We start from the raw sequence: 25,659 nt of genomic DNA on the forward strand, positions 1-25,659 counted from the left end.
CCACGGTAACAGCACCGCCCATCCACAGGTGAGGGGAGGAGCAAAAAGAGGGACTTTGACCATTTTATACTAAAAACACTCAACTAATGTTTCTAATATGAAACAAATAAGCCCACATTAATGTGAGCGTTTATTAAATAATAATAATGATGATTTCCTCCTGATCTCATTTCCACAGCAGAGAAAACTGTGGTGTATATTGAGGTGGAGGGTGTGGTCTGTGGCTCAGGTGTAGAGTGAGGGTGGGGTGCACCACAGCAGCATGCTGGGACTGCTGAGGGTGGAGGAGGGAGTGATGATGACATCAGAGCTGCAGCACAGAGACCAGTGAACACACAGTCTGTTCATCTTTGCATAGATACAATATACAGCACAATATTGAATGACAGACACGCTGTGGGAGCTTCCACAGATACACTGACGTCAGCATCCAGAGTCCTCCTGCTGCTCCCCCCTCAGAGCCCCGTGATCAGCACCAACACATTCAGTTAGATGACAGAGTCCAGCTGCAGCTAGAATCAGCTCCCCTCTGTGAACAACAGCACAGCGTCAGTGTTTCACACTCAGTGAAAGGAGGAAACAGCAGAAGAACACCATGTGTGCTACGTTTCCCAGGACACACTACAAACTGCACAAATACAGAGCAGCACGTGGAAGGACCTGGAGCTGCATTTACAGAGCTGCAGACAGCGTGATGTCCTGTATGGACAGGTGGAAGGAACCAAGTCCTCAGCTGGAACACTCGTGTTTGTCCACAGACAGGAAACACAGCAGGAAACTTCCTCACAGAAGTGCAGCTCATGGATAACACACTTCCTGTCAGTCAGAATGAGGCTGCAGCCAAACACAGAAAGGTGTTTTTGTCCAGATGAGCCCAGAGAAGAAACACGAGTGTTCACAGACATCAGAAGCTCAGAGAGGTGAAACATGAGGTTGGAGTCCTCGTCAGCATCCAGAAGAGCTGCTGTGAAACCCTGAGTACTCATGACAGACTCTGATGGCACAAACACATCATGATTCAAACAGAAAGACAAACATGGAGCTCCTGATCCTCCTGCATGAGAACAAGCTGACATGAGCGCTGTGTCTGAGAGTGTCTCCCTGTCACAGTGACAATAACACAGCTGCTGCTCACAGTCATTAAACTGACCTGAGGTCAGCTGTGCTCCTTACATATGAACCATGTGACCTCACATCAGTGCTGTGGATGACTGTAGTCATAGAAGAGTAGAGCTGTAGCAGGTGGTGTGAGGAGGAGGTGGTGTATTCTAGTTAACGCAGTACTGAAACACTCCAGCAGAGGGCGCTGTTAAGTCCTTATTGTAACACAGTTACTGTGTGCAGTTAGACTTCATACATAATCTGCACTTATTTCCATCAGACATGCTGTCAGTAAATGATTGGTTTCTATTGATTCTACTTCCTGTTGACTCGTTTGATGACAGTGAAACAATCACAGCTGATTGTGTGATGATGTAAACTGTCACTGTTACATTCAGTGTGTGTGACATAATGTTAGTGCAGGCTGATAACAGCCTGGTTCTGTTAGAAACACATGAACGTGTCCATAGATCAGTGTGTGTTTAACATGAGAGCTTCAGCCCTGCTGATGTGTTAAATAAAGACATGCAGGAAAACTGATGAGACTCTGAAATAACTCTTTATATTTATAATGTAACTCTGCATCAAAAGAACAACAAAGGATCCCAGACAGGTTTCTGTGAACAAAGACCATTCTGATGTTTCTGTGTTTCTAACACTTTGACATTATTAGTAAACAGACTGCAGTGAGCAGCATTTATAAAGAGCTTCTATATAAAGATATGACAGCTGTTTGACAAGTTTATCACTCTGTGTTTGGACCTGATCAGTCCAGCTGTTTACTTGAAACATGTTCATTTACCTGTTCTGTTATATTCATGTTCTTGTCTCTGTTGAAAACACATTTTAATGTCCCTCAGATTTTTCTCCCAGATGAATAAATATAAAAATGACACAAACTGACTGCAGCTACTTTTTGTCCTTTCTGTCAAAAACCTTCATGTGACTCATGAGAGACACGTTTCAGCTGTTTGTGACAGATCAGAGGCCAACAAGTCATTTATAACACTTTCCATCATTGTTTAAAGTTCTCAGTGTTTCTGTGTTGCTGCGTATAGGATCTCCCAGCATCATCACTGTGCTGTCCAATCATTGTGTGCGAGGTTACCCTTATAGTGCGATGTGTGTTTGCACAAAGAGAAGCATGTGTGTCAAATATAAATAAGCACAGAACAGAAACAGCTGCTCGTTTCTTCTGTTTAGAGTCAAGTTAGTGTTTTGTGTCTTTGTTTGAGGCCTGATGTCGAGCAGAGGTGTGTGTAACTGCACTGCTCTGTTATATGTGTGAAGTGTGTGCTTCTCTTCAGCATCATCTTTGTCACTGCTGATTCCTTTGTGTCATCATGTGTTGAGAAGAGAGAACAGTTATAACGGAGGAGCAAAAGGAAGCCCTGAAATCTGCATCAACAAGGAAGTGTTGGCTCACCAGTGATCCCAGCAGAGCCACTGGTTTGGCTCCAGTTGTTATAGATTCAATGATGTTGTTCCTACAGAAACATGTCAGCATCTTTATTGAATTTAATATGAAGCAGAAATGGTGTCATTAGGAGAAGAAGAGGAGAACAAGTCCGGCGAGGAGGCAGCAGCTCTTAACCTTTGGTAGAACCTCAAAATCCCATCCTTTCGTGAACCTCGGGACCAAAAATGGTCCCGCCCCAAAAGTGCTCTAAAAATGTTATATATCAATATTTTTTTCTACTTTAAATTAGTCAATCTTTTAAAACTACTTCTGCTTAAAATATCCATGTCAAGTTTTAATTATATTTTCATTGTTTTAACCCTTTAAATCCCAGTTTTATTACATGAGCGCCCTGTTTTTTTAGCCCCAAAAAACAAAAAAACTAAATATTTTCCAAAAAAAACATTTGAAGTAATATTTGTTTGTTATTATAATTAGGCCTTTAGATGGACTAAAGATTGGCACCAACAGTCATTTCGATCGCCTTTTATTTTTTTTCCAGGAGCGCATTTCATAAAATGCACACTATCGACCACGCCCAAAAAGTGCTATAAAAAATTTATATATTAATATTTTATTCCACTTTAAATTAGCCAATCTTTTAGACCTACTTCTCCTTGAAATATTCATGTCAAGTTTTAATTACATTTCGCGGATTTTAACCCTTTATATCCCGGTTTCGTCACATGAGCGCACTGCTTTTTTTGCCCCAAAAAACATAAAACTTGAATATTTTCCAAAAAAAACATTTGAAGTAATATTTGATTGTTATTATAATTAGGCCTTTAGATGGACTAAAGATTGGCACCAACATTCATTTCGATCGCCTTTTATTTTTTTTTTCAGGACCAGAAAATGGTCTCCAGGCGGCAAATGCTGCTCCTCTAGGCCGAAAAAAGTGCATCTTCCCGGGGTAAGTCGCGACGATGACCGGGGCACGATCACCGGGGACTGCTTTTTCCAGCACACACGTCCGATACCACGTGACAACAAATACGTCATTTCCTGTTGACTAAAAAAAAAAAAGCACCCTCTCACGGTCCTAGGGACCGAAAATGGTCCCGCCCGATCAGCGGGCGAAGCCGCTGCTGCACGCCGGGAATCAGGCTTCATTTTCCGCAGGTCTGTCTAAGCAGCCCGCTGTTTTCCAGCAGGGGTCAAATGTGAAGCAAGGGCGCCACTCGGTGGACAAATAAAAAAATTACAACTCTAACGGTGTGTTCACACCGAACGCGATGGACGCGAATAGAGCGTCAGGTTTACATGTAAAGTCAATGGAAAGGCGCGATGACGCGCGATTGCGGGTCCCGGGAAAATTCGGAAGCAGATTTGCGTCGCGAAAACGCCAAAACGCGCGTCAGTGTAGCGTGTCTGGCGCGTTTGACTCGCGAATAAAACCACGCGCGTGAGTTTTTGTGTTGCATTTTGTGCATACGCGCGTTTCGCGTCTACCGCTCCAGTTGGAAAAATCTGAACTCCAGCGTCAAATCGCGCCGACAACCAATCAGGAGCCTGGTGACGTGGCTGTTACCTAGGTCAAAGGGGCAGATCCAGCCAAAGCCTTTCATACTTCAATGGAGGGGAAGGCTAATCAATGCGGTAGCAAACAACTCGGAGCTGTACAACACCAGCTGCTTTCAGTACCGAGACAGGAATAAAAAGGACCGAGCTTGGAGGAAGATATGTGAAGAGATCGGGCAACCTGGTAAGTTCATTCATTTCTCTTTTGAAAGTTTTCACTGACCCGGGGAAGCCGCACAAAAGCTAGCAAGCCACCGCTATTTTCCCACTGACGTACAAATACCGTTCTGCTTTTATGCATGTTGTCATTTAGGAATATATTTTATTGTTTATTAATAAACAGCACACAGTGGTCCCGCTGTTCATCCGTCACTGCTTTGCTTTTTCGCTGATTTTTTATTGCACAGTACAGCATTGCATTCTGCAGCCTGATTGACAAATCTCCTCCATGTCGTGTCTCCTGCGCTTGCCAAATTTATCACGTTTGGTTTTGATAACCATCGCGTCCAATAGAAAAAACAGCACAAAAACACCCATAACTATGAGCCTCATTCGGAAATACACACCTGCACCGTGAGGGAAAAAGGCGCACGAAAGTGGCGGGCAGATGAAGACAAACCGCAGCATAATAATACTTTTACGTTTTGCAATCTACAAAGGTTTGCACTTTGAGAATCAATTGTGAGAACTGTGACCAGGGGCTAGTTATTCTGAGAACCCCTGCAATAAATGAGGGACCACTGTCTACGCTACGATTATTATATCCAACCTGTTAACATTTAATACTGTATTGATAGAACCAACTGATTCTGCAGCAGAGCATCCCCAGTCCCTGAGCTCCTGCTGCTGCACCCACAGATATGTACAGCAAGCACTGATACCTTTTTAGTCGGTGGGATTCCCTTGTGATCACCTTTACTAAATATCTACAACCAATCTGATTATATCCTGTTATTGTTTTTTTTTTTTTCAATGTTGAAATTAAAATCTAGTAGCAGCCTTCTCATTTCTTTGTGTTTTGTGCTGTTTTACAGGCCCACAGAGGAGGACGGCTCCGAGGCAGATGAGGGACGGGTCCCAGGACAGTCCATCGGCGGTGGAGCTGGCCATCCTGGAGTCCCTGAAGAGGCCACACCAGTCTCCAATGGAGCATTTCCTCCTCAGCCTTGTTCCTGCTCTGGAGAGCAGCTGGTCCTTTTTATTCCTGTCTCTCTGTAAATTCTTATATTTTATATATTTATGTTTAATGTTTTTCTGTTTGAGACTTTTAATATTATTTCAAATAAATGTTTATAATGACTAATGTCTCAGTTCTACTACACAGCAAATGTTGGCACACGACTTGACACATGTAGAATTTATTTCATATTATACTAATGACAAAATATACTGATACAGTGGGATGCAGAAGTTTGGGCAACCTTGTTAATAGACATTATTTTCCTGTATAAATTGTTGGTTGTTACAATAAAAAATGTCAGTTAAATATCATACAGGAGACACACACAGTGATATTTGAGAAGTGAAAAGAAGTTTACTGGATTTACAGAAAGTGTGCAATAATTGTTTAAACAAAATCAAGCAGGTGCATCAATTTGGGCACCACAAAAAAGAAATGAAATGAATATTTAGTGTATATCAATGTGTGTGTCTCCTATATGATATATGGGGTGCCTTTGTCTGGATGTGCTTCCCATCCAGAGCTGCACAGCACAGAGGAAAGTTCCAGCGCTCCTGGAATCCCTCTGTGATGGACCGCCAGTCTCCAGGTGAAGGCACAGCCATGAAGTCGTCCACTAGACAGTCCCAGATGGACGTCGCTGCCTGGGGGGTGATCTGGCTCACCGTGGACACACCGACTCTGAAACTGAACGCGATGGTCCTGAAGGAGTCCCCGGTGACAAGGAACCTGGACAAAATTGTTCAAAATCAGTATTATGTGTACTGCAGTTACAAAATACATCATTCAAATTCCAAAATACTTTTGTGATGTCAGATTTAAATCACAAAACTTAAATCTTACATAAAACATTTTGTAATTATAAGGATAATTACAAAATGTATATTAGATAATATCTAAAACAGTTGTGTTTTGTTTTAACTTTAACATATCATAATTTGATTGGTAGCAACTTTCACAACTACAGTGAGCCAATCACTCATAATTCCTAAACATGTCAATCAGGTAGGAATGAAGTAAGACATTAATAGAAATAAAGAGTTGTGTGTTGACATGTAGCCCTTTCCTTGCTTAAATCATTAATATTTTTGAAAAATTAATCTGTGATAAGACAGCTTATCAAGATAGAACCATGTAACTAGAGATGAACCAAACTGTTCAGTTTTATCTAACTCTGTTTTAATAAAGGCTGTGACCCCTGCTATAGAGTCTGACAGCTGCAGGGATTATATACAAATATTCAACTATCCCAGAATTAAACCAGGTCTAAATAAAAAGGAGTGAGTATCACTACAAGGTTAACTCAGTGGTCCTAATGCTCTAGTTTGATATCAGCAAACACCGAGCGCATACATTGATGTGACACCACAGCCATGCTATCATGCAAACACTGATAACAGCATAAATCGAATTAAATCGGGACTTGATGAGAGCTTCTGAGTATCACTAGAAATATTATAAAGAGTCGTCTCTGTACCACAGTTTGCTTTCAGTAAACACCGACAGCATTCACTGTTAGCATAGCACATCCATGTTAGCAGTGTATAACTGGATGGATTAGCATATTAGCACAGGTATCAATAAAGGACTACCGTATTAAACACTTTTACTAACCTCAGGCAGACGGACAGGCGCTCTGCAGGTGGGATTGAGCGTCTGTAGTTGGTGTCTAGGCGGGCGATGCTGGGACCGACGAGGGAAAGCAGGTCCTCAAACTGGCCGACGGTGATAGCGCTGGAATCGGCCGTCATCCAGGCGCAGCTCCTGGAGCAAGTGGTGAAACTCACCAAACTGCTCATGCCTCTGGAGGACCTGATCCAGGCCAGGTACGGCGAGGACGTCTTTTACGCTGCTGCTCTGCTCTCCACAGTACATAGAGAAGGGAGACTCTCTCTTCAAGCGCTAGCTCGACAGCTGCCATCTTGCAAAGATACCGGTCTGGCACAACTCCCTCCCACATTCCTCCCACATTTCCGGTTCACGCGCGTCAAAATATGATATTTTGACGCGCGATGGATTTTTCTTGGACACGCGTTGAGACGCGAATGTACACGCGTCAAATTAGGGGCGTTTGGGGCGTTTTATTCGCGTCCATCGCGTTCGGTGTGAACACACCGTAAGGCCTCCTCCAAAATGAAAATGAAACTTAAAAACATCGACGATCCCTTTGACCGTAATTAATTTGCAGTGAAAAATAGCGTTTATAATGGGTTTCAAGGGGCAGAAATCGGCCACGAGGTTCGATAGTGGATGTATGCCTTTTATTCAGCCATTTAAGCTCATTTAAAAAACTCAGACTGAAATTTTAAAATAAAATGGGAAAAAAATACATGTTTGAAAATTTGGCTATACTCCATTAAACACAGTGGAAATGGCGTGGAATTAAAAAACGCAAAGGCCACGAAATGGTCCGAGGTTCTACTAAGGAAACAGCAGCTCAGCCCTGAGCTCAGAGAGCTGCACATGAAAAAGCTCCTCAAGCAGATCCTGTCAGAGGTTTGTCATCAACAGGAGGAACTGTTCACATCATAGGATGAAGATGCTGTCAGCTGGATGAAGAAGGTTATTTAATGGCAAACGTTCACACTGAAGTCAAATTGTTGTCGTGTTGAACAGATTCATGTACTGATCGTCTCCAGAATGTTAGAAGAGCTTCAATGAACCATTAGAAACAACTTACAGCTGCACAGCTGTGTCAAACACATCTGTGTGTCATTGTGGGATTGTTGTGTTTCTACATGTGACACACGTCTAAAACATGCACACAATCTGAACACAAACAGGGACTCATGTGTTCCCACAGCCAGATGCTGAGAGCCATTTCCTTGTAGTCCTGTGTCTACATACATGAACCATTAGATGTTATTGGAATGATTGTCAGCTCTGATAGTTTCATGTGTGTTTAGCTGGACGCTGTTTGATCCTCGACATGTTTAAAGGTGTCCAGTCCTGAGACACTGGGGCTGGAAACAGCTGTGATGTCATTGGACTGTCACACAGACAGAAGTGCATGAAGTGAGCAGCCGAGGAGCCGCTGATGTTTTGGATTCAACAGCATTTGAAAGGTCGACACAGACACATTTGCACACAGAAAGCTGAATCTGTCATATGCCACAGTGAACTCACTGTTCAGTGTTTTTCAGGAAGCTTCTTAACTGCCTCTGCTGCCAAACAAGCAGCTGATGTCCTTGAGAAGAAGCTGAAGAAGTCTTCAACAACAAATACAGGAAGTGGACTTTCAAATACTAGATTCACTTTAGACTCACAGAGAAATGACTCAACCAGCTGTGTTTGACTATATGAAAGGTCAGTGTGTGTCTGCACACAGACTGTTGTGTTGGACTGTTATTCAGTTGTCTGCTGAATGTTTTCAAATGTCTGCATCTCAGCTGTGATGAGGCTGGGGGTCATGGGAGGCCACCGTAGCAGCCTCTTCAACATCATGACATCATCATAAATGCTGCTGGACTGTCTGATGGGCTGACGGTGAAAAAGCCGTCGGGAAGGAAACAGAAGACATTTCAGAGGCTGCAGCAGATTTCTTTGATTCGGGGCCTTTTTCAGCTTTATTGGACAGAGCAGTGAAGATAAGTGACAGCAAAGCAGAGAGAAAGGGGGCGTGGCCCGGGTCAAAGCCAGGCCAGCTGCTCTCCACCTCGTGGTCACCTGCTCATCCTAGTGAGCTCCACCAGCAGCCCTTTCACACACTTTACACTGTCAAACACTGTGTGTGGACCTCAGCTAACAACAGGCTACATTTAAGTCTGGACTACATGCTTTTATATTGTTTTTATTCCATCAGCAGCTCAACATCATGAGCAGCTTTGACATAAAGACATCAAACTCAAGCTGACTTTAAACTACTTTTAATACAGGGGCTCAAAAACAACAACATCTTTATTATATATCAGGACACAAAGTCATTTCATCTCAAAGGGAAACAGCTTTATTTGGAATAACCAGCACTATCAACTGGTTTGGGATCTCCACCAGTTTCATGTCTTTGCAGCTTCTCCAACAAAGTTCCTGTAAAATCAGCATGTTTGTCTTTATTGGTTTGATAGTGATTGATTATTCAGTCCCAATCTGCTGTCATCTAAAGAACAAAATGATGTTTCTATGAGTCACAAAGCTCCAGATGTTGTCGGCTTCACAAAGAAAACAAAGAACTTAAACACAAAGTGTTTGGAGCCAAAATGTTCCCAAGCTGCTCTTTTTGAAATGGCAGAGGTACAGTGGTGTCTAACAGCACACTGTGGAAGGCAAACATGTTATTGTTGGATGAAACTTCATGAATCCTTTGTAGATTTGAGCTGTTGGAGCCTTTCTTTTCTCTTCAGGTGTACAGATGCTGAGGAGGCAGGTGAAGCAGGTGGAGCTGTTGTGATGCTGGCAGAGGGTGTGTCTTAGTAACTCTGTGAGGCAGAACTGGATCCAACATTGTGGATGTGTTGATGTTGGAGCCATTAAGAGTCTCTGGCCACACTGTAGGATTTCCCTTTGATCCACTGTGGGGGCATTTTGGAGTCTGTCAGTGAAACTCTTCATGTTTGTGTTTGACTCCAGTTTATAGAAACAGAGAAATGTGTCATGCTTTTGTTCGGCCTCCACAAATACACACATTTGTTCATTGGTTGGACTTTTTGGAAGGAGACACATTGAAAACCATGTTAATAAGATCTTGTTGTTTCCTGTGGATCCGACACAGAGAGTGGACTTCAGACAGAAAGCGTGGAAGAGATTTTAGAGGCCGTGTGTGGCAACAGGAAGTTTCTGTGTGTTTGCTGATCTTACATGTGGAAAACAACACGTGATGTTTGTGAAGTCCTACAATGATCATTGTTCTCACAGCATTTTGAGTGGGAACAGTTCAAACTGGGAGTAGTGGGAGTTATTTACTGATTGAAACAAGCTGAATGTTTCTGTGACGATGAAGATCAGCAGCTCAGCTGATCAATGAACTGACATCTATCAGTCGTTTCATGAGATGAAGTCATCAGCAGACATTTGTTCTGACTGTGTGATGAATGTCAGAACGTCAGGGCTCTGCTTTAGTCACTGCTTGATGATCATTGGCTCATTGTTGAATCCAGGGCCCAGTCTGACCTCTGACCTTTGCTGCAGGTCTTCTGTGTTATCTCCACTTTCATGTCTGATCTTCTGCTGTATCGTCCAAAATAAACATCTGGATCATTTCCAACACTTCAGCAGATCTTTAGTTTGGGCAGTGCAGCACAGAATAACACATATTGTACTATACTGCCCACTTCCTGATCTTATTGGATCTGTGTGTGAGGTTGGTGAAGGAAACACATGTTTACTGAGTGAGTCGCTGCCATTAGGAACTAGTTTTTATATCACAGCCTGGAAATCACACAGGACCATTTCTGCAAGTGAAAAGTCGTCATTGGAGGAAAATGATTGTGTAGTTTATGCGACTGTTGTTTGTAAATGAAGACTTGTCCCAACTACATGTGCTGCTGACCCTTGACCTTTTCTTTAGGTGCACAGAGGAGTCTGTGGAAACATCCAGAACTGAGGCATCTTGTGTACAAACGTGTTCAGACCAGATGTCAAATGATGTCAGATGTCATCCGTGAATGGATGCAACTGTGGATCGTTCCAATAAAATGAGGCAGTTTTGTAAGTACAAGCCCACTACAACCCATCATCAACATTTTAAATTACATTATACATCTTCACTGATATAAAGCACCACTATTTTAACCTGATTCACTTTTTCCACCCTAACAGTTCATTCCTCAAATCAAACAAGATATTTGACCCTAAAAAAATGCATCAACAAATAATTTTGTAATAAAATATTTATTCTTCAACTTTTACAAGTGAAATCAAACAAGTGTGTTTAAGAGTGAAACCAGAGTGGAAGCTGCTCATATAGAGTCCAACCCAGGCTAAAGTAAGCTGAGTAGAGCAGCACCATCAAAGTGTCGGCTCTCTGGACACGGTGCAAGATCGCCATCTGCAGGACAAAACTAGTTTTTCTCGCCCTCCTCGTCAACATCAAGATGATGTCATCGTACAGCAACTGATTCCCTGTCCGTCTGGAACAAAGCATTTACATTAAAAAAGACATTTACAGAAAATACAAACACCAACAACACATCTCATCATCACATGATATTTTATTATTTATTATATTATATATTTTTATTGTACCATCAACATCAACAAATACCAGCATATTTTCTTTGAGATTGAGTAGAGTGAACCTTTCCCTTGGTTCACTTCCTGCTCGCAGCATCAGCTGACCTCTGACTTCCTGGTTAAGGTCTCTCAGCGTTGACTGGAATATCAAATCAGACTCACACCATGTTCTTGTAATGTGGTCATGTCTGTCAGCTGTTTGAAGAGCATCTCTGGCCTAAACACAATAGGAAGAACAACAACACGGCAAAAAAAAAACAACACATTTCCATATTAGATGAAGGGCACCGTAACTGGAAATGGTAACATTCATCTGATGCTGCTTTGGATTTATCTTCTGTTTTAGATCAACTTTGATCACTTCGAGCCATCTTAAGTCCGTTTGTTCTTCTCACTAACATCTCGTATGATTTCAGATCCCTGCTGTTCCTCACCTGCCCTGTAGGTTTGTGCTTTGACCTCCAGAGGGCGACAAATCAGCACAGACAGAGAGCTCCATTCAAACTTTGCTGCCATCAGGAATAATTCTTCAAATATAATCATCAGTGTTTGAGCAGTTATGATATCAGGGACAATCTAGACATGTGTGACAATACTGAACATGTCACATGACACACCTCAAACATCATGTGATCCACTCTCAGTCTGCACTTTCATTCATGACTTCAACAGGTTGAAATGAGCTTTGAAGAAACATTCAGTGAAATAAATCTTTCATGGATTCATGTGAGCAGCAGATGAACTTTACAAAGAATCAGTGGATTTATCTTCTGTTTTAGATCAACTTTGATCACTTCGAGCCATCTTAAGTCCGTTTGTTCTTCTCACTCACTAACGTCTCGTATGATTTCAGATCCCTGCTGTTCCCCAGCTGCCCTGTAGGTGGCCTCAGTGTGTCTCACACCATTTACAGATGATTACAGGTCATTTACAGTTCAAACAGGTCCAACATAAGAAATATGCAGAAAATATCCTGCAATAACAGTTTGGGTCAAAGTGCAGATGTTCCAGATGTTCTGAGTCTGTCTGTGTTTCATGTTAACATGTAGATGTTGGACCAAAGTGAAGCTTTTTGATGTGACTGCAGGAATGTGAAGTGTAACTCTGAGCTCTAGGAAATGAAACTAAACGGACTTTTTCTCCTTTATTTATAGTGTTAAAAATCCCAATTCTTTGAATCTTTGGGCTGAAGGAAGGACAATACTCGGTGTATAAATGCTCAATCAACAATCATTTATTTCCATACAATTCAACACATAAGAGCATTACAACGTCCGGACGGGAGAGATGCCTGCAGAGGGTCAGCAGCATGTCTCAAAATGGTGACGGGTTGCTCAGCTTTTTATACTCTCTAGTGGCCCCCACCTAGTCGTAAAAGCCTAAACATTCACATTCTTTCTCTCTTACGGCGCCTAAATTATGACCTCGGCTCCTTGCTCCTTCTGCTCCCTGCAAAGGTGGGGGTATGGAATGTTGTCTATCTCCCTAGACACCAAGTCTCCTGCTTACAACCTTCTTTTGATGATTCAGCAGTAAAGCATGTCAAGAAAACAGTATAAGACATTCACAGCCGATCAAGGATACAGAGTGATGCACACTTATCTAATGAACTACAAAATGATTATGTTCTTTTAACTCAAAAGTATAATGAGGACTAAACTACATACTGATCACACACTCTATATTAAAGGGTATAATATGATCTACAGCAGTATCATAATTCAACTACTTTGATTACATATATAAGGTAACATATGATAACAGAATAATCTCAACAATAGGAAAGTGTAGGAGAGCAACAGATGAACAAGCGTTACTGTAACAGGAAACATCAGAGGATCTTTATGTTCATCATCATCACTGTTTCCTTGTTCTGTCACAAACACACAACACTTCCTGCTCTCTCTCTGATGGATCTGATTGGCTGTTTCATTCACAGGAGGTCAGGGCGTCACACCAACAGCTTTAACTGCACAACGACACACTTTAAATCATCTACAGACAAACCTGTGTGTTTGATTTATGAAGAAATAATAAAGACGTGTGTACAGCTGTCCATGAAGCAGCTTCTCACACAAACTCTGACACTTCAGCCACTTTAATTCCTGCAAAGCTGCGTAATAAAGAGCTGTGACTGCTATGAGCTGCTGATGATGACTGCATGAAGCTCTCAGCTGAAGCTTCTTTCATTTATTTTAATGTTAATGTCGCCTTTTTAAGTCTGTGTGAGGATTTTAATGACACACATTAAAGGAGCTTCTTTGATTAAAACCAAATTCATGTTGATTTTCAGCCTGAAATGATAAAAACTTTAATAATTCTGTTTATAATCATCAACCTGGAGACTAATGAAAAGTATAATAGTGAAAGAAAGCCTTTATTATTTGAGTAATGCCTGAATCTGCTCAGAGACGGAGACAACACAGAGGTGTTGATGACAATTTGACATTAACTGAATTAAAAACAAAGTGCTCTTATTGTGAAAATCTGCCTCCTACTTCTTTAAATCATTTTTATGTATTTTTTAACCTCACAGTGAAACATTGAGGCATTAATCTGACACAGTTTGATCAGCAGCTGTGTTTTCACTGACGTTTCACTTTGATTTGTTCAGACTGAGCAGAGAGGATCGGTTCTCTGTGTGCGCACTGCTGAGAAACAGAAGCTCATTTCTGCTGTTTCATGAAAAGTGTTATGGAGGAACAAGAAGTTCAGCCTCTAAACTCTCAGCGTGAGGACTGAGTGAAGAGTTTCAGAGCAGAGAGTTTTGGCTCACAGATTTTAGCGTCTACACAAAGAGACGATTACGCACTTGATCTGAGAACATCTCCACCTCCTACAAACAAACTCTCCTACGAGCAGCTGTAACAACTAGGGATGGGTATTGATAAGATTTTCACGATTCCGATTCCACTTTCGATTCTGTTTAACGATTCGATTCTTTATCGATTCTCTTATCGATTCTTTTTAAAAAAGGAGAACACTAAGGTCGATTAGCTTAGAGCTTTGTTTTATATCTTCTCTTTGAACAAGATAGAAATCTAGGAGTAACATGGCCTTACAAACCCAGCAGTGAGATCTTAAGAGATCCAGCCTACGGCTCTTCAATGGGGCGTCACAGGATCCCCAGGAAAAATATTGTAAATGTAAAATAATAAAATAAATATTCTTCTGTAGCAATAACAAAGTGTAACATAAATTATTCTGTAGCAATTACACAAGAATATCCAGTAATGTCCCTGCCTACAATTAAACACATTCACTTACTGAAAATCATCTGCTGTGGCAAACGGGTGCAAGCCTTTGACCACAAACTGAGTCACTGCTCGGTGACATTCGTCTATCCTGCCTGAAAGGAGACGCTACCGGCAGACTGCAGCGAGAGCTGCCAGCATCTGAGCCAGACTCTGTCTCTCGTCATGGTCACCTAAATGCACAGTAATGGCAGGTTTGTAATAAGGCAGATCACGCTAACATAATATGCACTGTTAGTTGATTATTTACCTGCCGCATTAACGGGCGAGGACGTGCAAATGTTACCGCTGCTGCTGGGTTGAGATTCACGAGTCCGGAATTAAAAACACGACATTCATTTAAGGTCATCGTGTCTTTTGTGAGCAAATGCTTTTGCATATTCGTAGTGTTTCCTCCCTTAAATGAAATATCTACTTTGCAAGTATTGCAAGTTGCCCTGTTGTCATCCGTTCTCGTAAAGTATAACCAAGCTTTTGAGCATTTGAGCCGCTTACGCGCCGTGTTCCCTGCCAGGTAAATGACGCTCCGCAACGCGGTGACGTCATTCGGGGCGACTGGAATCGATAAGGGAATCGTTTGCAAAAATGGCAAACAATTCCAAGGAATTGAAACAGTGGGAACCGGTTCTCAACAAGAACCGGTTTTCGATACCCATCCCTAGTAACAACCACAACAGGCAGAAGACTGGATTTCTTCAGGTCAGATTTCATGCAGTTTGCATAAATTGTGTGTCACAGACATTGTAGTTCACATTTGTGTGACTCGTTTAAATCTTCTCCTCCTGAAAGTGAAACTCTTACAAACACATAAGGACACAAAAATCCTCGTGTCCACAGCTTTCAGTCCCAAACTGACTCTGAGCCTCGTCAGTAAATCCGTCAGCTTTTTACCATCTAAAGAAGTCTTTGTGCTGCTGCAGACGTTAGTAAATCTGACCCGAAATGTTCTTTTTTCTTTAAACTCACAGGCTGCTCTCCTTTAAATGACCTGCAGGAATCAGCAGGGTCAGAACATGTGTGTGTGGCAGAGTCTGAGCAGAAACCTGCTGCAGGTTGATCAAACTAAAGTCATATTAAGGAGCTACTGGCACAGAATTAAAGTTATAAATGAAGTTTACAGAACACTGTTTGCCTTTAATTCTCTAAGCACAGATAAATGAACACCATTGGACTTTATCAGAAATGAATGAAATATCACTGGGATCAGGTGTAAAGTGACACGTGGAAGACTGGGTTTGTTTTTTAATACTTAAAGTTACCAAACAGAAACAACAGAAGTCCAAATGTTGCACTTGAATACAGAGAGAACAGAAATGATGGAGGAATCATTTAGTTCCACTCAGAAATATGAACGTCAGGTTAATCAGACGATGGACTGAAGAACAATCAGAGTGTTTCCATATAGAAACATCTGTTTGTTCTTAATCACTCACTCAAAAAAGAGAAACTGGATGCCTGTTACATTTACAGGAGTTTGAAGAAAACATGTTTCTGAAATGAACATAATTAAATCATACAGGGAGTGCAGAATTATTAGGCAAGTTGTATTTTTGAGGAATAATGTTATTATTGAACAACAACCATGTTCTCAATGAACCCAAAAAACTCATTAATATCAAAGCTGAATGTTTTTGGAAGTAGTTTTTAGTTTGTTTTTAGTTTGAGCTATTTTAGGGGGATATCTGTGTGTGCAGGTGACTATTACTGTGCATAATTATTAGGCAACTTAACAAAAACAAATATATACCCGTTTCAATTATTTCTTTTTACCAGTGACACCAATATAACATCTCCACATTCACAAATATACATTTCAGACATTCAAAAACAAAACAAAAACAAATCAGCGACCAATATAGCCACCTTTCTTTGCAAGGACACTCAAAAGCCTGCCATCCATGGATTCTGTCAGTGTTTTGATCTGTTCACCATCAACATTGCGTGCAGCAGCAACCACAGCCTCCCAGACACTGTTCAGAGAGGTGTACTGTTTTCCCTCCTTGTAAATCTCACATTTGATGATGGACCACAGGTTCTCAATGGGGTTCAGATCAGGTGAACAAGGAGGCCATGTCATTAGTTTTTCTTCTTTTATACCCTTTCTTGCAGCCACGCTGTGGAGTACTTGGACGCGTGTGATGGAGCATTGTCCTGCATGAGAATCATGTTTTTCTTGAAGGATGCAGACTTCTTCCTGTACCACTGCTTGAAGAAGGTGTCTTCCAGAAACTGGCAGTAGGACTGGGAGTTGAGCTTGACTCCATCCTCAACCCGAAAAGGCCCCACAAGCTCATCTTTGATGATACCAGCCCAAACCAGTACTCCACCTCCACCTTGCTGGCGTCTGAGTGGGACTGGAGCTCTCTGCCCTTTACCAATCCAGCCACGGGCCCATCCATCTGGCCCATCAAGACTCACTCTCATTTCATCAGTCCATAAAACCTTAGAAAAACCAGTCTTGAGATATTTCTTGGCCCAGTCTTGACGTTTCAGCTTGTGTGTCTTGTTCAGTGGTGGTCGTCTTTCAGCCTTTCTTACCTTGGCCATGTCTCTGAGTATTGCACACCTTGTGCTTTTGGGCACTCCAGTGATGTTGCAGCTCTGAAATATGGCCAAACTGGTGGCAAGTGGCATCTTGGCAGCTGCACGCTTGACTTTTCTCAGTTCATGGGCAGTTATTTTGCTCCTTGGTTTTTCCACACGCTTCTTGCAACCCTTTGCAATTTTGAATGAAACGCTTGATTGTTCGATGATCACGCTTCAGAAGCTTTGCAATTTTGAGACTGCTGCATCCCTCTGCAAGATATCTCACTATTTTTGACTTTTCTGAGCCTGTCAAGTCCTTCTTTTGACCCATTTTGCCAAAGGAAAGGACGTTGCCTAATAATTATGCACACCTGATATAGGGTGTTGATGTCATTAGACCACACCCCTTCTCATTACAGAGATGCACATCACCTAATATGCTTAATTGGTAGTAGGCTTTCGAGCCTATACAGCTTGGAGTAGGACAACATGCATGAAGAGGATGATGTGGACAAAATACTTATTTGCCTAATAACTCTGCACTCCCTGTATTCCCAGAACCACCATGTAATGAAGACCACTTTTTGTCTACATGAGGTGCAGGAACAGTCTGTGGAGCAAGAGACACCATACTTCTTACTCCTCTCAAAGGGAACAAGGTGGGATTTTACATCTTTTAGAAACTTCTCAAACGTGATTATCAGTAGAGATCTCATTTCAACTGATTTAACTGATTTATTCATTCCATATTACTGGTTTATTTCCCATTCCCCCCCCCCCCCCAAAGAGATTGGGAACTAAGAGAAATCAGTCTGTAATCCTACAAAAAAAATCTGTGAAAAGAAAATGTTTTGTTGTTCTTCTGCTTCTTTTATCTGGAAATGTGCAACCTAATCCTGGTCCAGATTGCAAATTCTTAAGTACTCCTTGTGATTTTAAAACTCGAACAGGTCTTGGTATCACTCATTTACATGTCAGAAGTCTTCTTCCCAAACTTGATTTTGTGAAAATTTGGATGAAAGTTAGATACTGAAATTCTTATATTATCAGAAACCTGGCTTACTAAATCAATTATTGACAAAGACATTGCAATAATGGGCTATAATCTTTTCCGTTGCGACTGCCCCAGAAAGGGTGGCGGTGTTGCAATTTATGTAAAAAGCAAATTCCATGTTACTGTCGATTCATCGGTACCTGTTCGTAAACAGTTTGAACTTCTTGCCCTCAAGCTCCAACTTTTCAAGGGCTATTTTATTACCATTGTGGGCTGTTATAGACCCCCCTCTGCTAGTAGTGAGGCTTTAGTTTCACTTAGTGAAAAACTATCTACTTTAGATTTTAATGGAATTGTGCTGGCCGGAGATTTCAACTGGGACTGGTTGTCCTCTGCCTCAGACAGTTTTAAATCCATGTGTGATTCATATAATCTCACACAACTAATTTACAGCACATCTCGTCCAAATCTTAAATGCCCAGAAAAGTCATCACTTATTGATTTATTTTTAACTAATATGCCGTATAAATATTCTCACACTGGGGTTTTCGCAAATGATATCAGTGACCACTGTGTGGTAGCTGTAGTCAGACAATTGAAGCTCCCAAAATCAAGGCCACAAATAGCTTTTAAAAAGATGTAACAATGTGACATAATGCAATATAATAGTGTCAGTTACACATTGTGGGTTGCACTGTGGCCACACAGCAAAAATGCCAGTGTTGATTTTTCAGTGTTAGCAGAATTCAACAGAGTTCCGAGTTAGTTCAACACTTAATCGAGTTAAAATAACACATCGGGAGTTGATTCCTGAAAAGTGTTAGTGTGGATTTTAGTCGTTACTGCATTTTAACACTGTGGGTGTTAAATTAGACCACACCTTCATTTCCTGTGGAGCTCCGCATTCCAGAATCTTCGGTCGCCACTTTTTCTTGCTGCTGCGGTAAGTTTTATTCGGTTAAATATTAAGTTTTAGATTGATGTTAGAGCAGGTAACATGATAACTAGTAAAAAAATATTATTTATATCAAAATACATCATCTTTAAGTGTCATATTTGAATTTTAACTGTTTTTGTTAAGCTGGGCTACTGCTAGCTAGAACTCTGCAAAGTACCAGTTTCTTTCCTAATATTCATTTAGCATAATCTGGCTGTTGGCAGACTGTAATGAATATTACTTGTTAATATATGTCACAGTTTTTATTAAATGCCTTTTATTTATTTTCGAATTAAACTGCTAAAGCCTTAGGGTCAGTGGTCTCAAACTCGCGGCCCAGAGGCCACTTACGGCCCACGTCAGGTCAGGTGAGGTGAAGAAGTATAATGCAATTTGGCCCTTAAAGTGACTTTTTTTTGTCATTAGCCAAAAATGATTTAATATGAAGGCAATAAGGGCAGAGTGTTACCGGCCCTCATAGGCAGCGTAGTCCGTGCTGCGGGGAGAACGTGGAACTGCCCCTCCCGTTGTGTGTTTGAGCGCGAGAGAGGGAGAAAGTAGGAGCTGTTACCGAGGAGAAATGGAAGAAGAAAGCATGTAAATATAATAATAACCACTGCCGCCAAAATGAGTGCCTGGTTGTAAGAAAGCTGTTAAGACTCGACTGTACACTGTGTTCGCTGACAGTAAAGCTACAAGCCCGACAACCCGACGTATTAGCCAGAGGTGTCATTACCACGGTTCAGAGCCGCGGACCTGGCCGAGGTAACGAGAGAGTACAAACAGGTGGTTTGATTGGCTTTGTTAGTTCAGCGAGAGTCAAAAACTAATGTGAACACTTATTTCTGCATTTTTATTTTGTTAAATATGAACACAATTAAAGCAGAAGTGCTGCAAAGTGTCTGACCAGAAAGAGAGGACCATTGTGTTCATTTGGTAGTTCAATTAAAGGCATCGGTTAGTTAAGAGTGAGGGGGGGGAATGCGTTCATATTTGCAGTTTTGTCTTGTGATACAATATTTGAAATTTAAAAACGAACAAACCAAACGCTACATTGTCAGGAATATTTGTGGGTGTTTTCTTTGTGGTTTCTGTTTTTTTGAAGTAGCCCTCCAATGAGATGACAGCTCATTTAAGTTTGAGACCCTTCCTTAGGTGAACTAGGATGCTTAAGGGTAACCTGGGAGTTACATTACACTATAATGGCCCCTACATCTTGTAAATTATGGGAATTTCATCATAGTGCGCATTTCTGTAGCCAGTAGGTATTTTTCTTTTTTTTTAGATTTACATTTGTTTGTGGTACATTAAGCATTTTCTAGTCTAAAAATGAATAACAGGGTTATATTAGGGTTTGTTAGAGAGTGGGGAGGGGTTTTATGGCGTAAAATATATAAAAATAATAAAATAGAAATATGGTTCCTACTAACCCCTGTGATAGTTGAGAGAATACTGTATTGCAGTCATGTTACACAGCTTGTACTACTTAAAAATGGACCAAGGATGTTTTTTCTTAACAAAATTAATTTAAGCTCAGTCTAAAGGGACTAGACATGCTAGATATTTTGCAAAGAAATGGTGTTATATGCTGGACCTTATTTTACTCTTGGAAGGTGGTGATATGCTGGTTCCTGAGAAGAGAGGAAGTAATCAAAGTCAGCTTTTCAAGACAGCCCCAAGACTCTTCGCAACTTGTGTTCAAATGTGAGGCCGTTGTCAGGTGATAAATGCAAGGAAGAGGTACTCAACTGACATGAAACGTGTCAAAGACAACATGAAGGTGACATTTCAACATAGGCAAAAACTGGTTCAAGAACCTGCCACAGCTTCTGCTGTCCTGGACCTTTTCCCAAGATTTCTGGATACACCTGGCTTGGTAAGGCATAAAATGATTTAATGACCGCTTTGTGGTTCCTTTGTTTGTTTTCTTGTTAAAGTGTTGTTTCTGTTGTTACACTTTGTGTTTAAGATTGACCAAGACTTCACAATGCTGTTTGTTGGGGAGGAAGTGTCTGCAAAGTTCTTTGCAAAGTGGCCAACATTCTTCAAGCCAAGGATCATCAAAGACTGCAAAAATCTGTCTCAGAGTACAGAATTGGATCAGCTGCTCATTTCTGCACAGCGTTACTCTGACGAGGGTGGTAAGTATAAGTTGGAAATGGTAGATTTTGCATGCCTTTACAGCATTTGCTTAATTCCCACAACACAATATATCACTGGACCATACTGGTAAACCTTTACTACAAATTGGAATACAGCTGTCCATTTTCTAAATCACATTGGGTTTCTGTTCATTTCTGTATGGTATGAAAACAAGCTTACAAACATGTTAAACTTGAAATGACATTTAAATGGTAAATGGCCTGCATTTGTATAGCGCTTTTCTAGTCCATAGGACCCCAAAGCGCTTTACACTACATTCAGTCATTCACCCATTCACATACACATTCACACACTGGCGATAGCAAGCTACATTGTAGCCACAGCTGCCCTGGGGCACACTGACAGAGGCGAGGCTGCCGGACACAGGCGCCACCGGGCCCTCTGACCACCACCAGTAGGCAAACACGGGGTTAGTATCTTGCCCAAGGATATTTGGCATGGAGCCAGGGTGCAGCCTGGGATCGAACCACCGACCTTCTGATTAGTGGCTGACCTGCTCTGCCACCTGAGCTACAGCCACCCTACATTATTATTTGCGTTATATCTGGAACCATTGCCTCAATATATAAGACAAAATAAAGAAGTAGAAGGTATTAATATCCATGAAAAGGAGCATAAATTAGCCTGCTATGCAGATGATATTTTAATATTTTTGGGTCAACCATCAAACTCTTTACCTAAATTAATGCAATCATTTGAATACTTTGGTCGACCATCTGGATATAGGGTTAATATGAGTAAAACACAATTGCTTAAGTAAGTATAAGTATCAATTAGCATGGCAAACAGAGTACTTTAAATATCTAGGAGTCATAATACCTAAGGATCTTACAGAACTATTAGAACGAAATTATTTACCAATACAGAAAAAAATTAAGGAACATATAGCGAGATGGAATCTAATTCCATCCATCCATCCATCTTCATCCGCTTTATCCGAGGCCGGGTCGCGGGGGCAGCAGCCTGAGCAAAGAGGCCCAGACCTCCCTCTCCCCAGCCACCTCCTCCAGCTTATCCGGGGGAATACCAAGGCGTTCCCAGGCCAGCCGAGAGATATAATCTCTCCAGCGTGTCCTGGGTCTGCCCCGGGGCCTCCTCCCGGTGGGACATGCCTGGAACACCTCACCCAGGAGGCGCCCAGGGGGCATCCTTGTCAGATGCCCGAACCACCTCAGCTGGCTCCTTTCGATGTGGAGCAGCAGCTGCTCTACTCTGAGCCCCTCCCGGATGGCTGAACTTCTCACCCTATCTCTAAGGGAGAGGCCAGCCACCCTTCGGAGGAAGCTCATTTCTGCCGCTTGTATCCGCGATCTCGTTCTTTCGGTCACTACCCACAGCTCGTGGCCATAGGTGAGGGTAGGGACGTAGATCGACCGGTAAATTGAGAGCTTCGCTTTTACACTCAGCTCCCTCTTCACCACGACGGACCGGTGCAGCGTCCGCATTACTGCAGCTGCAGCCCCAATCCGTCTGTCGATCTCCGGCTCCCTTCTCCCATCACTCGCGAACAAGACCCCGAGATACTTGAACTCCTCCACTTGGGACAGGAACTCATCCCCGACCCGGAGTGGGCACTCCACCCTTTTCCGGCTGAGAACCATGGCCTCAGATTTGGAGGTGCTGATCCTCATTCCCGCTGCTTCACACTCGGCTGCGAACCGTTCCAGTGCGAGCTGGAGGCCCTCACCCGATGAAGCCAACAGAACCACATCATCCGCAAAAATCAGAGATGAGATTCTGAGGCCACCAAAGCGAAAGCCCTCCGCCACTTGGCTGCGCCTAGAAATCCTGTCCATAAAAATTATGAACAGAACCGGAGACAAAGGGCAGCCCTGGCGGAGCCCATCACCCACCGGGAACGAGTCCGACTTATTGCCGGCAATGCGAACCAAGCTCTTGCAACGGTTGTATAGGGATTGAATGGCCCGTAGCAATGGGCCAGACACCCCATACTGCCGCAACACCTCCCACAGGACACCCCGAGGGACACGGTCGAATGCCTTCTCCAAGTCCACAAAACACATGTAGACTGGTTGGGCAAACTCCCATGCACCCTCAAGTATCCTCGAGAGGATAAAGAGCTGGTCCAGTGTTCCACGACCAGGACGAAAACCGCATTATTCCTCCTGTATCCGAGGTTCGACTAGCGGACGAACTCTCCTTTCCAGCACCCTGGCATAGACTTTCCCAGGGAGGCTGAGGAGTGTGATCCCCCTGTAGTTGGAACACACCCTCCGGTCCCCCTTCTTAAAGATGGGGACCACCACCCCGGTCTGCCAGTCCACAGGTACTGCCCCTGATCTCCACGCAACATTGCAGAGGCGTGTCAACCAGGACAGCCCTACAACGTCCAGAGCCTTCAGGAACTCGGGGCGGACCTCATCAACACCAGGGGCTCTGCCACCAAGGAGCTGTTTAACTGCCTCAGTGACCTCGCCCCCGGAAATTGGTGGGTCATTCCCCTCATCCCCAGACTCTGCTTCCTCCTCGGAAGACATGTCAGTGGGATTAAGGAGGTCCTCGAAGTATTCCTTCCACCGCCTGACAATTTTCTCAGTCGACGTCAGCAGCGCTCCGCCAGCACTATACACAGTGCAGGTAGAGCACCGCTTTCCCCTCCTGAGACGCCTGACGGTTTGCCAGAATCTCTTCGAGGCAGTCCGAAAGTCTTTTTCCATGGCCTCTCCGAACTCCTCCCACACCCGAGTTTTTGCTTCAGCCACTGCCCGAGCCGCATTCCGCTTGGCCTGTCGATACCTGTCGGCTGCCTCCGGAGTCCCACAGGCTAACCAAGCCCGATAGGACTCCTTCTTCAGCCTGTTGGCTCCCTTCACCTCTGGTGTCCACCATTTGGTTCGGGGATTACCACCACGGCAGGCACCAACCACCTTGCGGCCGCAGCTCAATGCAGCAGCTTCGGCAATGGAGACGCTGAACATGGTCCATTCGGACTCAATGTTCCCAGTCTCCCTCGGAATGCTGTTGAAGCTCTGCCGGAGGTGTGTGTTGAAGATCTCGCGGACTGGGGCCTCTGCTAGACGTTCCCAGCACACCCTCACTATGCGTTTAGGTGCACCAGGTCTGTCCAGCGTCCTCCCCCGCCACCTGATCCAACTCACCACCAGGTGGTGATCAGTTGACAGCTCAGCCCCTCTCTTTACCTGAGTGTCCAGAACATATGGTCGCAAGTCTGGTGATACGATTACAAAATTGATCATCGACCTACAGCCTAGAGCGTCCTGGTGCCACGTGCACTTATGGACACTCTTATGTTCGAACAGGGTGTTCGTTATGGCCAAACTGTGATTAGCACAGAAGTCCAATAACAAAGCACCGCTCGGGTTCAGATCAGGGAGGCCGTTCCTCCCAATCACGCCCCTCCAGGTCTTGCTGTCATTACCCACGTGAGCATTTAAGTCTCCCAGCAGGACAACAGAGTCTCCAGGTGGAGCACCTTCCAGCACCCCCCCCCCCCCCCCCCCCAGGGACTCTAAGAAGGCTGGGTACTCTGAACTGCCACTCGGCGCATAAGCGCAGATGACAGTCAGGAACCGTTCCCCGACCCTAAGGCGCAGGGAACAAAACCTCTCGTCCACCGGGAAAAACCCCAACGTACCGGCAGCAAGCCGAGGGGATATTAGAATACCCACCCCAGCCCGACGCCTCTCACCAGGGGCAACTCCAGACTGAGACAGAGTCCAGCCCCTCTCCAGGAGACTGGTTCCAGAGCCCAAGCCATGCGTAGAGGTGAGCCCGACTATATCTAGCCGGTACCTCTCAACCTCACGCACTAACTCAGGCTCCTTCCCCACCAGAGAGGTGACATTCCATGTCCCAATTGCCAGTCTTGGCAGCCGGGGGTCAGTCCGCCAGGGCTTCCGCTCCTGGCCGCCACCCGGCACACAATGCACCCGACCCCTATGGCGCCTCCTGCGGGTGGTGGGCCTGCCGGAGGATGGGCCCATGTCTCCTCTTCGGGCTGTGCCCGGCCGGGCCCCATGGACTAAGGCCCAGCCACCAGACGCTCGCCCTCGGGCACCCTCCCCGGGCCTGGCTCCAGGGCGGGGCCCCGGTAACCCTATCCCGGGCAGGGTAAACTGTTCCCTCGATATCCTTTTCATAAGGGTCTTCTGATTCTGATCTAATTCCATATTTAAGTTTATATTTTAGAATAGACTCAATTAAAATTAATATTCTTCCTAAATTATTATATTTATTTCAAACATTACCAATAGAAATTAACCAGAAACAGTTTAATGAATGGGATAAAATTTTGTCAAGATACATATGGCAAGGAAAAAGGCCCCGAATTAGATTTAAAACCCTACAACTTAACAAAGGAAAAGGGGGTGGGGC

General features: G+C 43.3%; 2 protein-coding genes and 1 long non-coding RNA gene across 3 annotated transcripts in view; 2 read left to right on the plus strand and 1 right to left on the minus strand.

Moving 5' to 3' along the window:
* LOC309704923 (uncharacterized protein) overlaps positions 1 to 25,659 on the plus strand; it is a 535,689-nt gene that overhangs the window by 297,320 nt on the left and 212,710 nt on the right. The window lies entirely within an intron of this gene.
* LOC309705024 lies at positions 4,061 to 5,380 on the plus strand. The gene is made up of 2 exons (XR_014276431.1): positions 4,061 to 4,265; positions 5,116 to 5,380. It is a non-coding gene; the product is annotated as an uncharacterized lncRNA (long non-coding RNA).
* On the minus strand, positions 5,424 to 7,072 carry LOC309705002 (uncharacterized protein). The gene is made up of 2 exons (XM_082530595.1): positions 6,876 to 7,072; positions 5,424 to 5,990 (listed from the first exon to the last, which is right to left on the minus strand). The coding sequence occupies exons 1-2, from the start codon at positions 7,058 to 7,060 to the stop codon at positions 5,720 to 5,722; spliced, it is 456 nt and encodes a 151-aa protein (XP_082386721.1). The 5' UTR covers positions 7,061 to 7,072; the 3' UTR covers positions 5,424 to 5,719.

The sequence above is a fragment of the Aulonocara stuartgranti genome (assembly GCF_965226115.1).
Source record: "Aulonocara stuartgranti genome assembly, chromosome: 4".
NCBI classification, from domain to species: domain Eukaryota; kingdom Metazoa; phylum Chordata; class Actinopteri; order Cichliformes; family Cichlidae; genus Aulonocara; species Aulonocara stuartgranti.

Coding starts and splice junctions, on each gene's coding strand:
- LOC309705002 (XM_082530595.1), bottom strand. CDS start 7,060: ATGAGCAGTTTGGTGAGTTTCACCACTTGCTCCAGGAGCTGCGCCTGG. Junction 5,991..6,875: donor CGCCTGTCCGTCTGCCTGAG/GTTAGTAAAAGT, acceptor AATTTTGTCCAG/GTTCCTTGTCACCGGGGACT.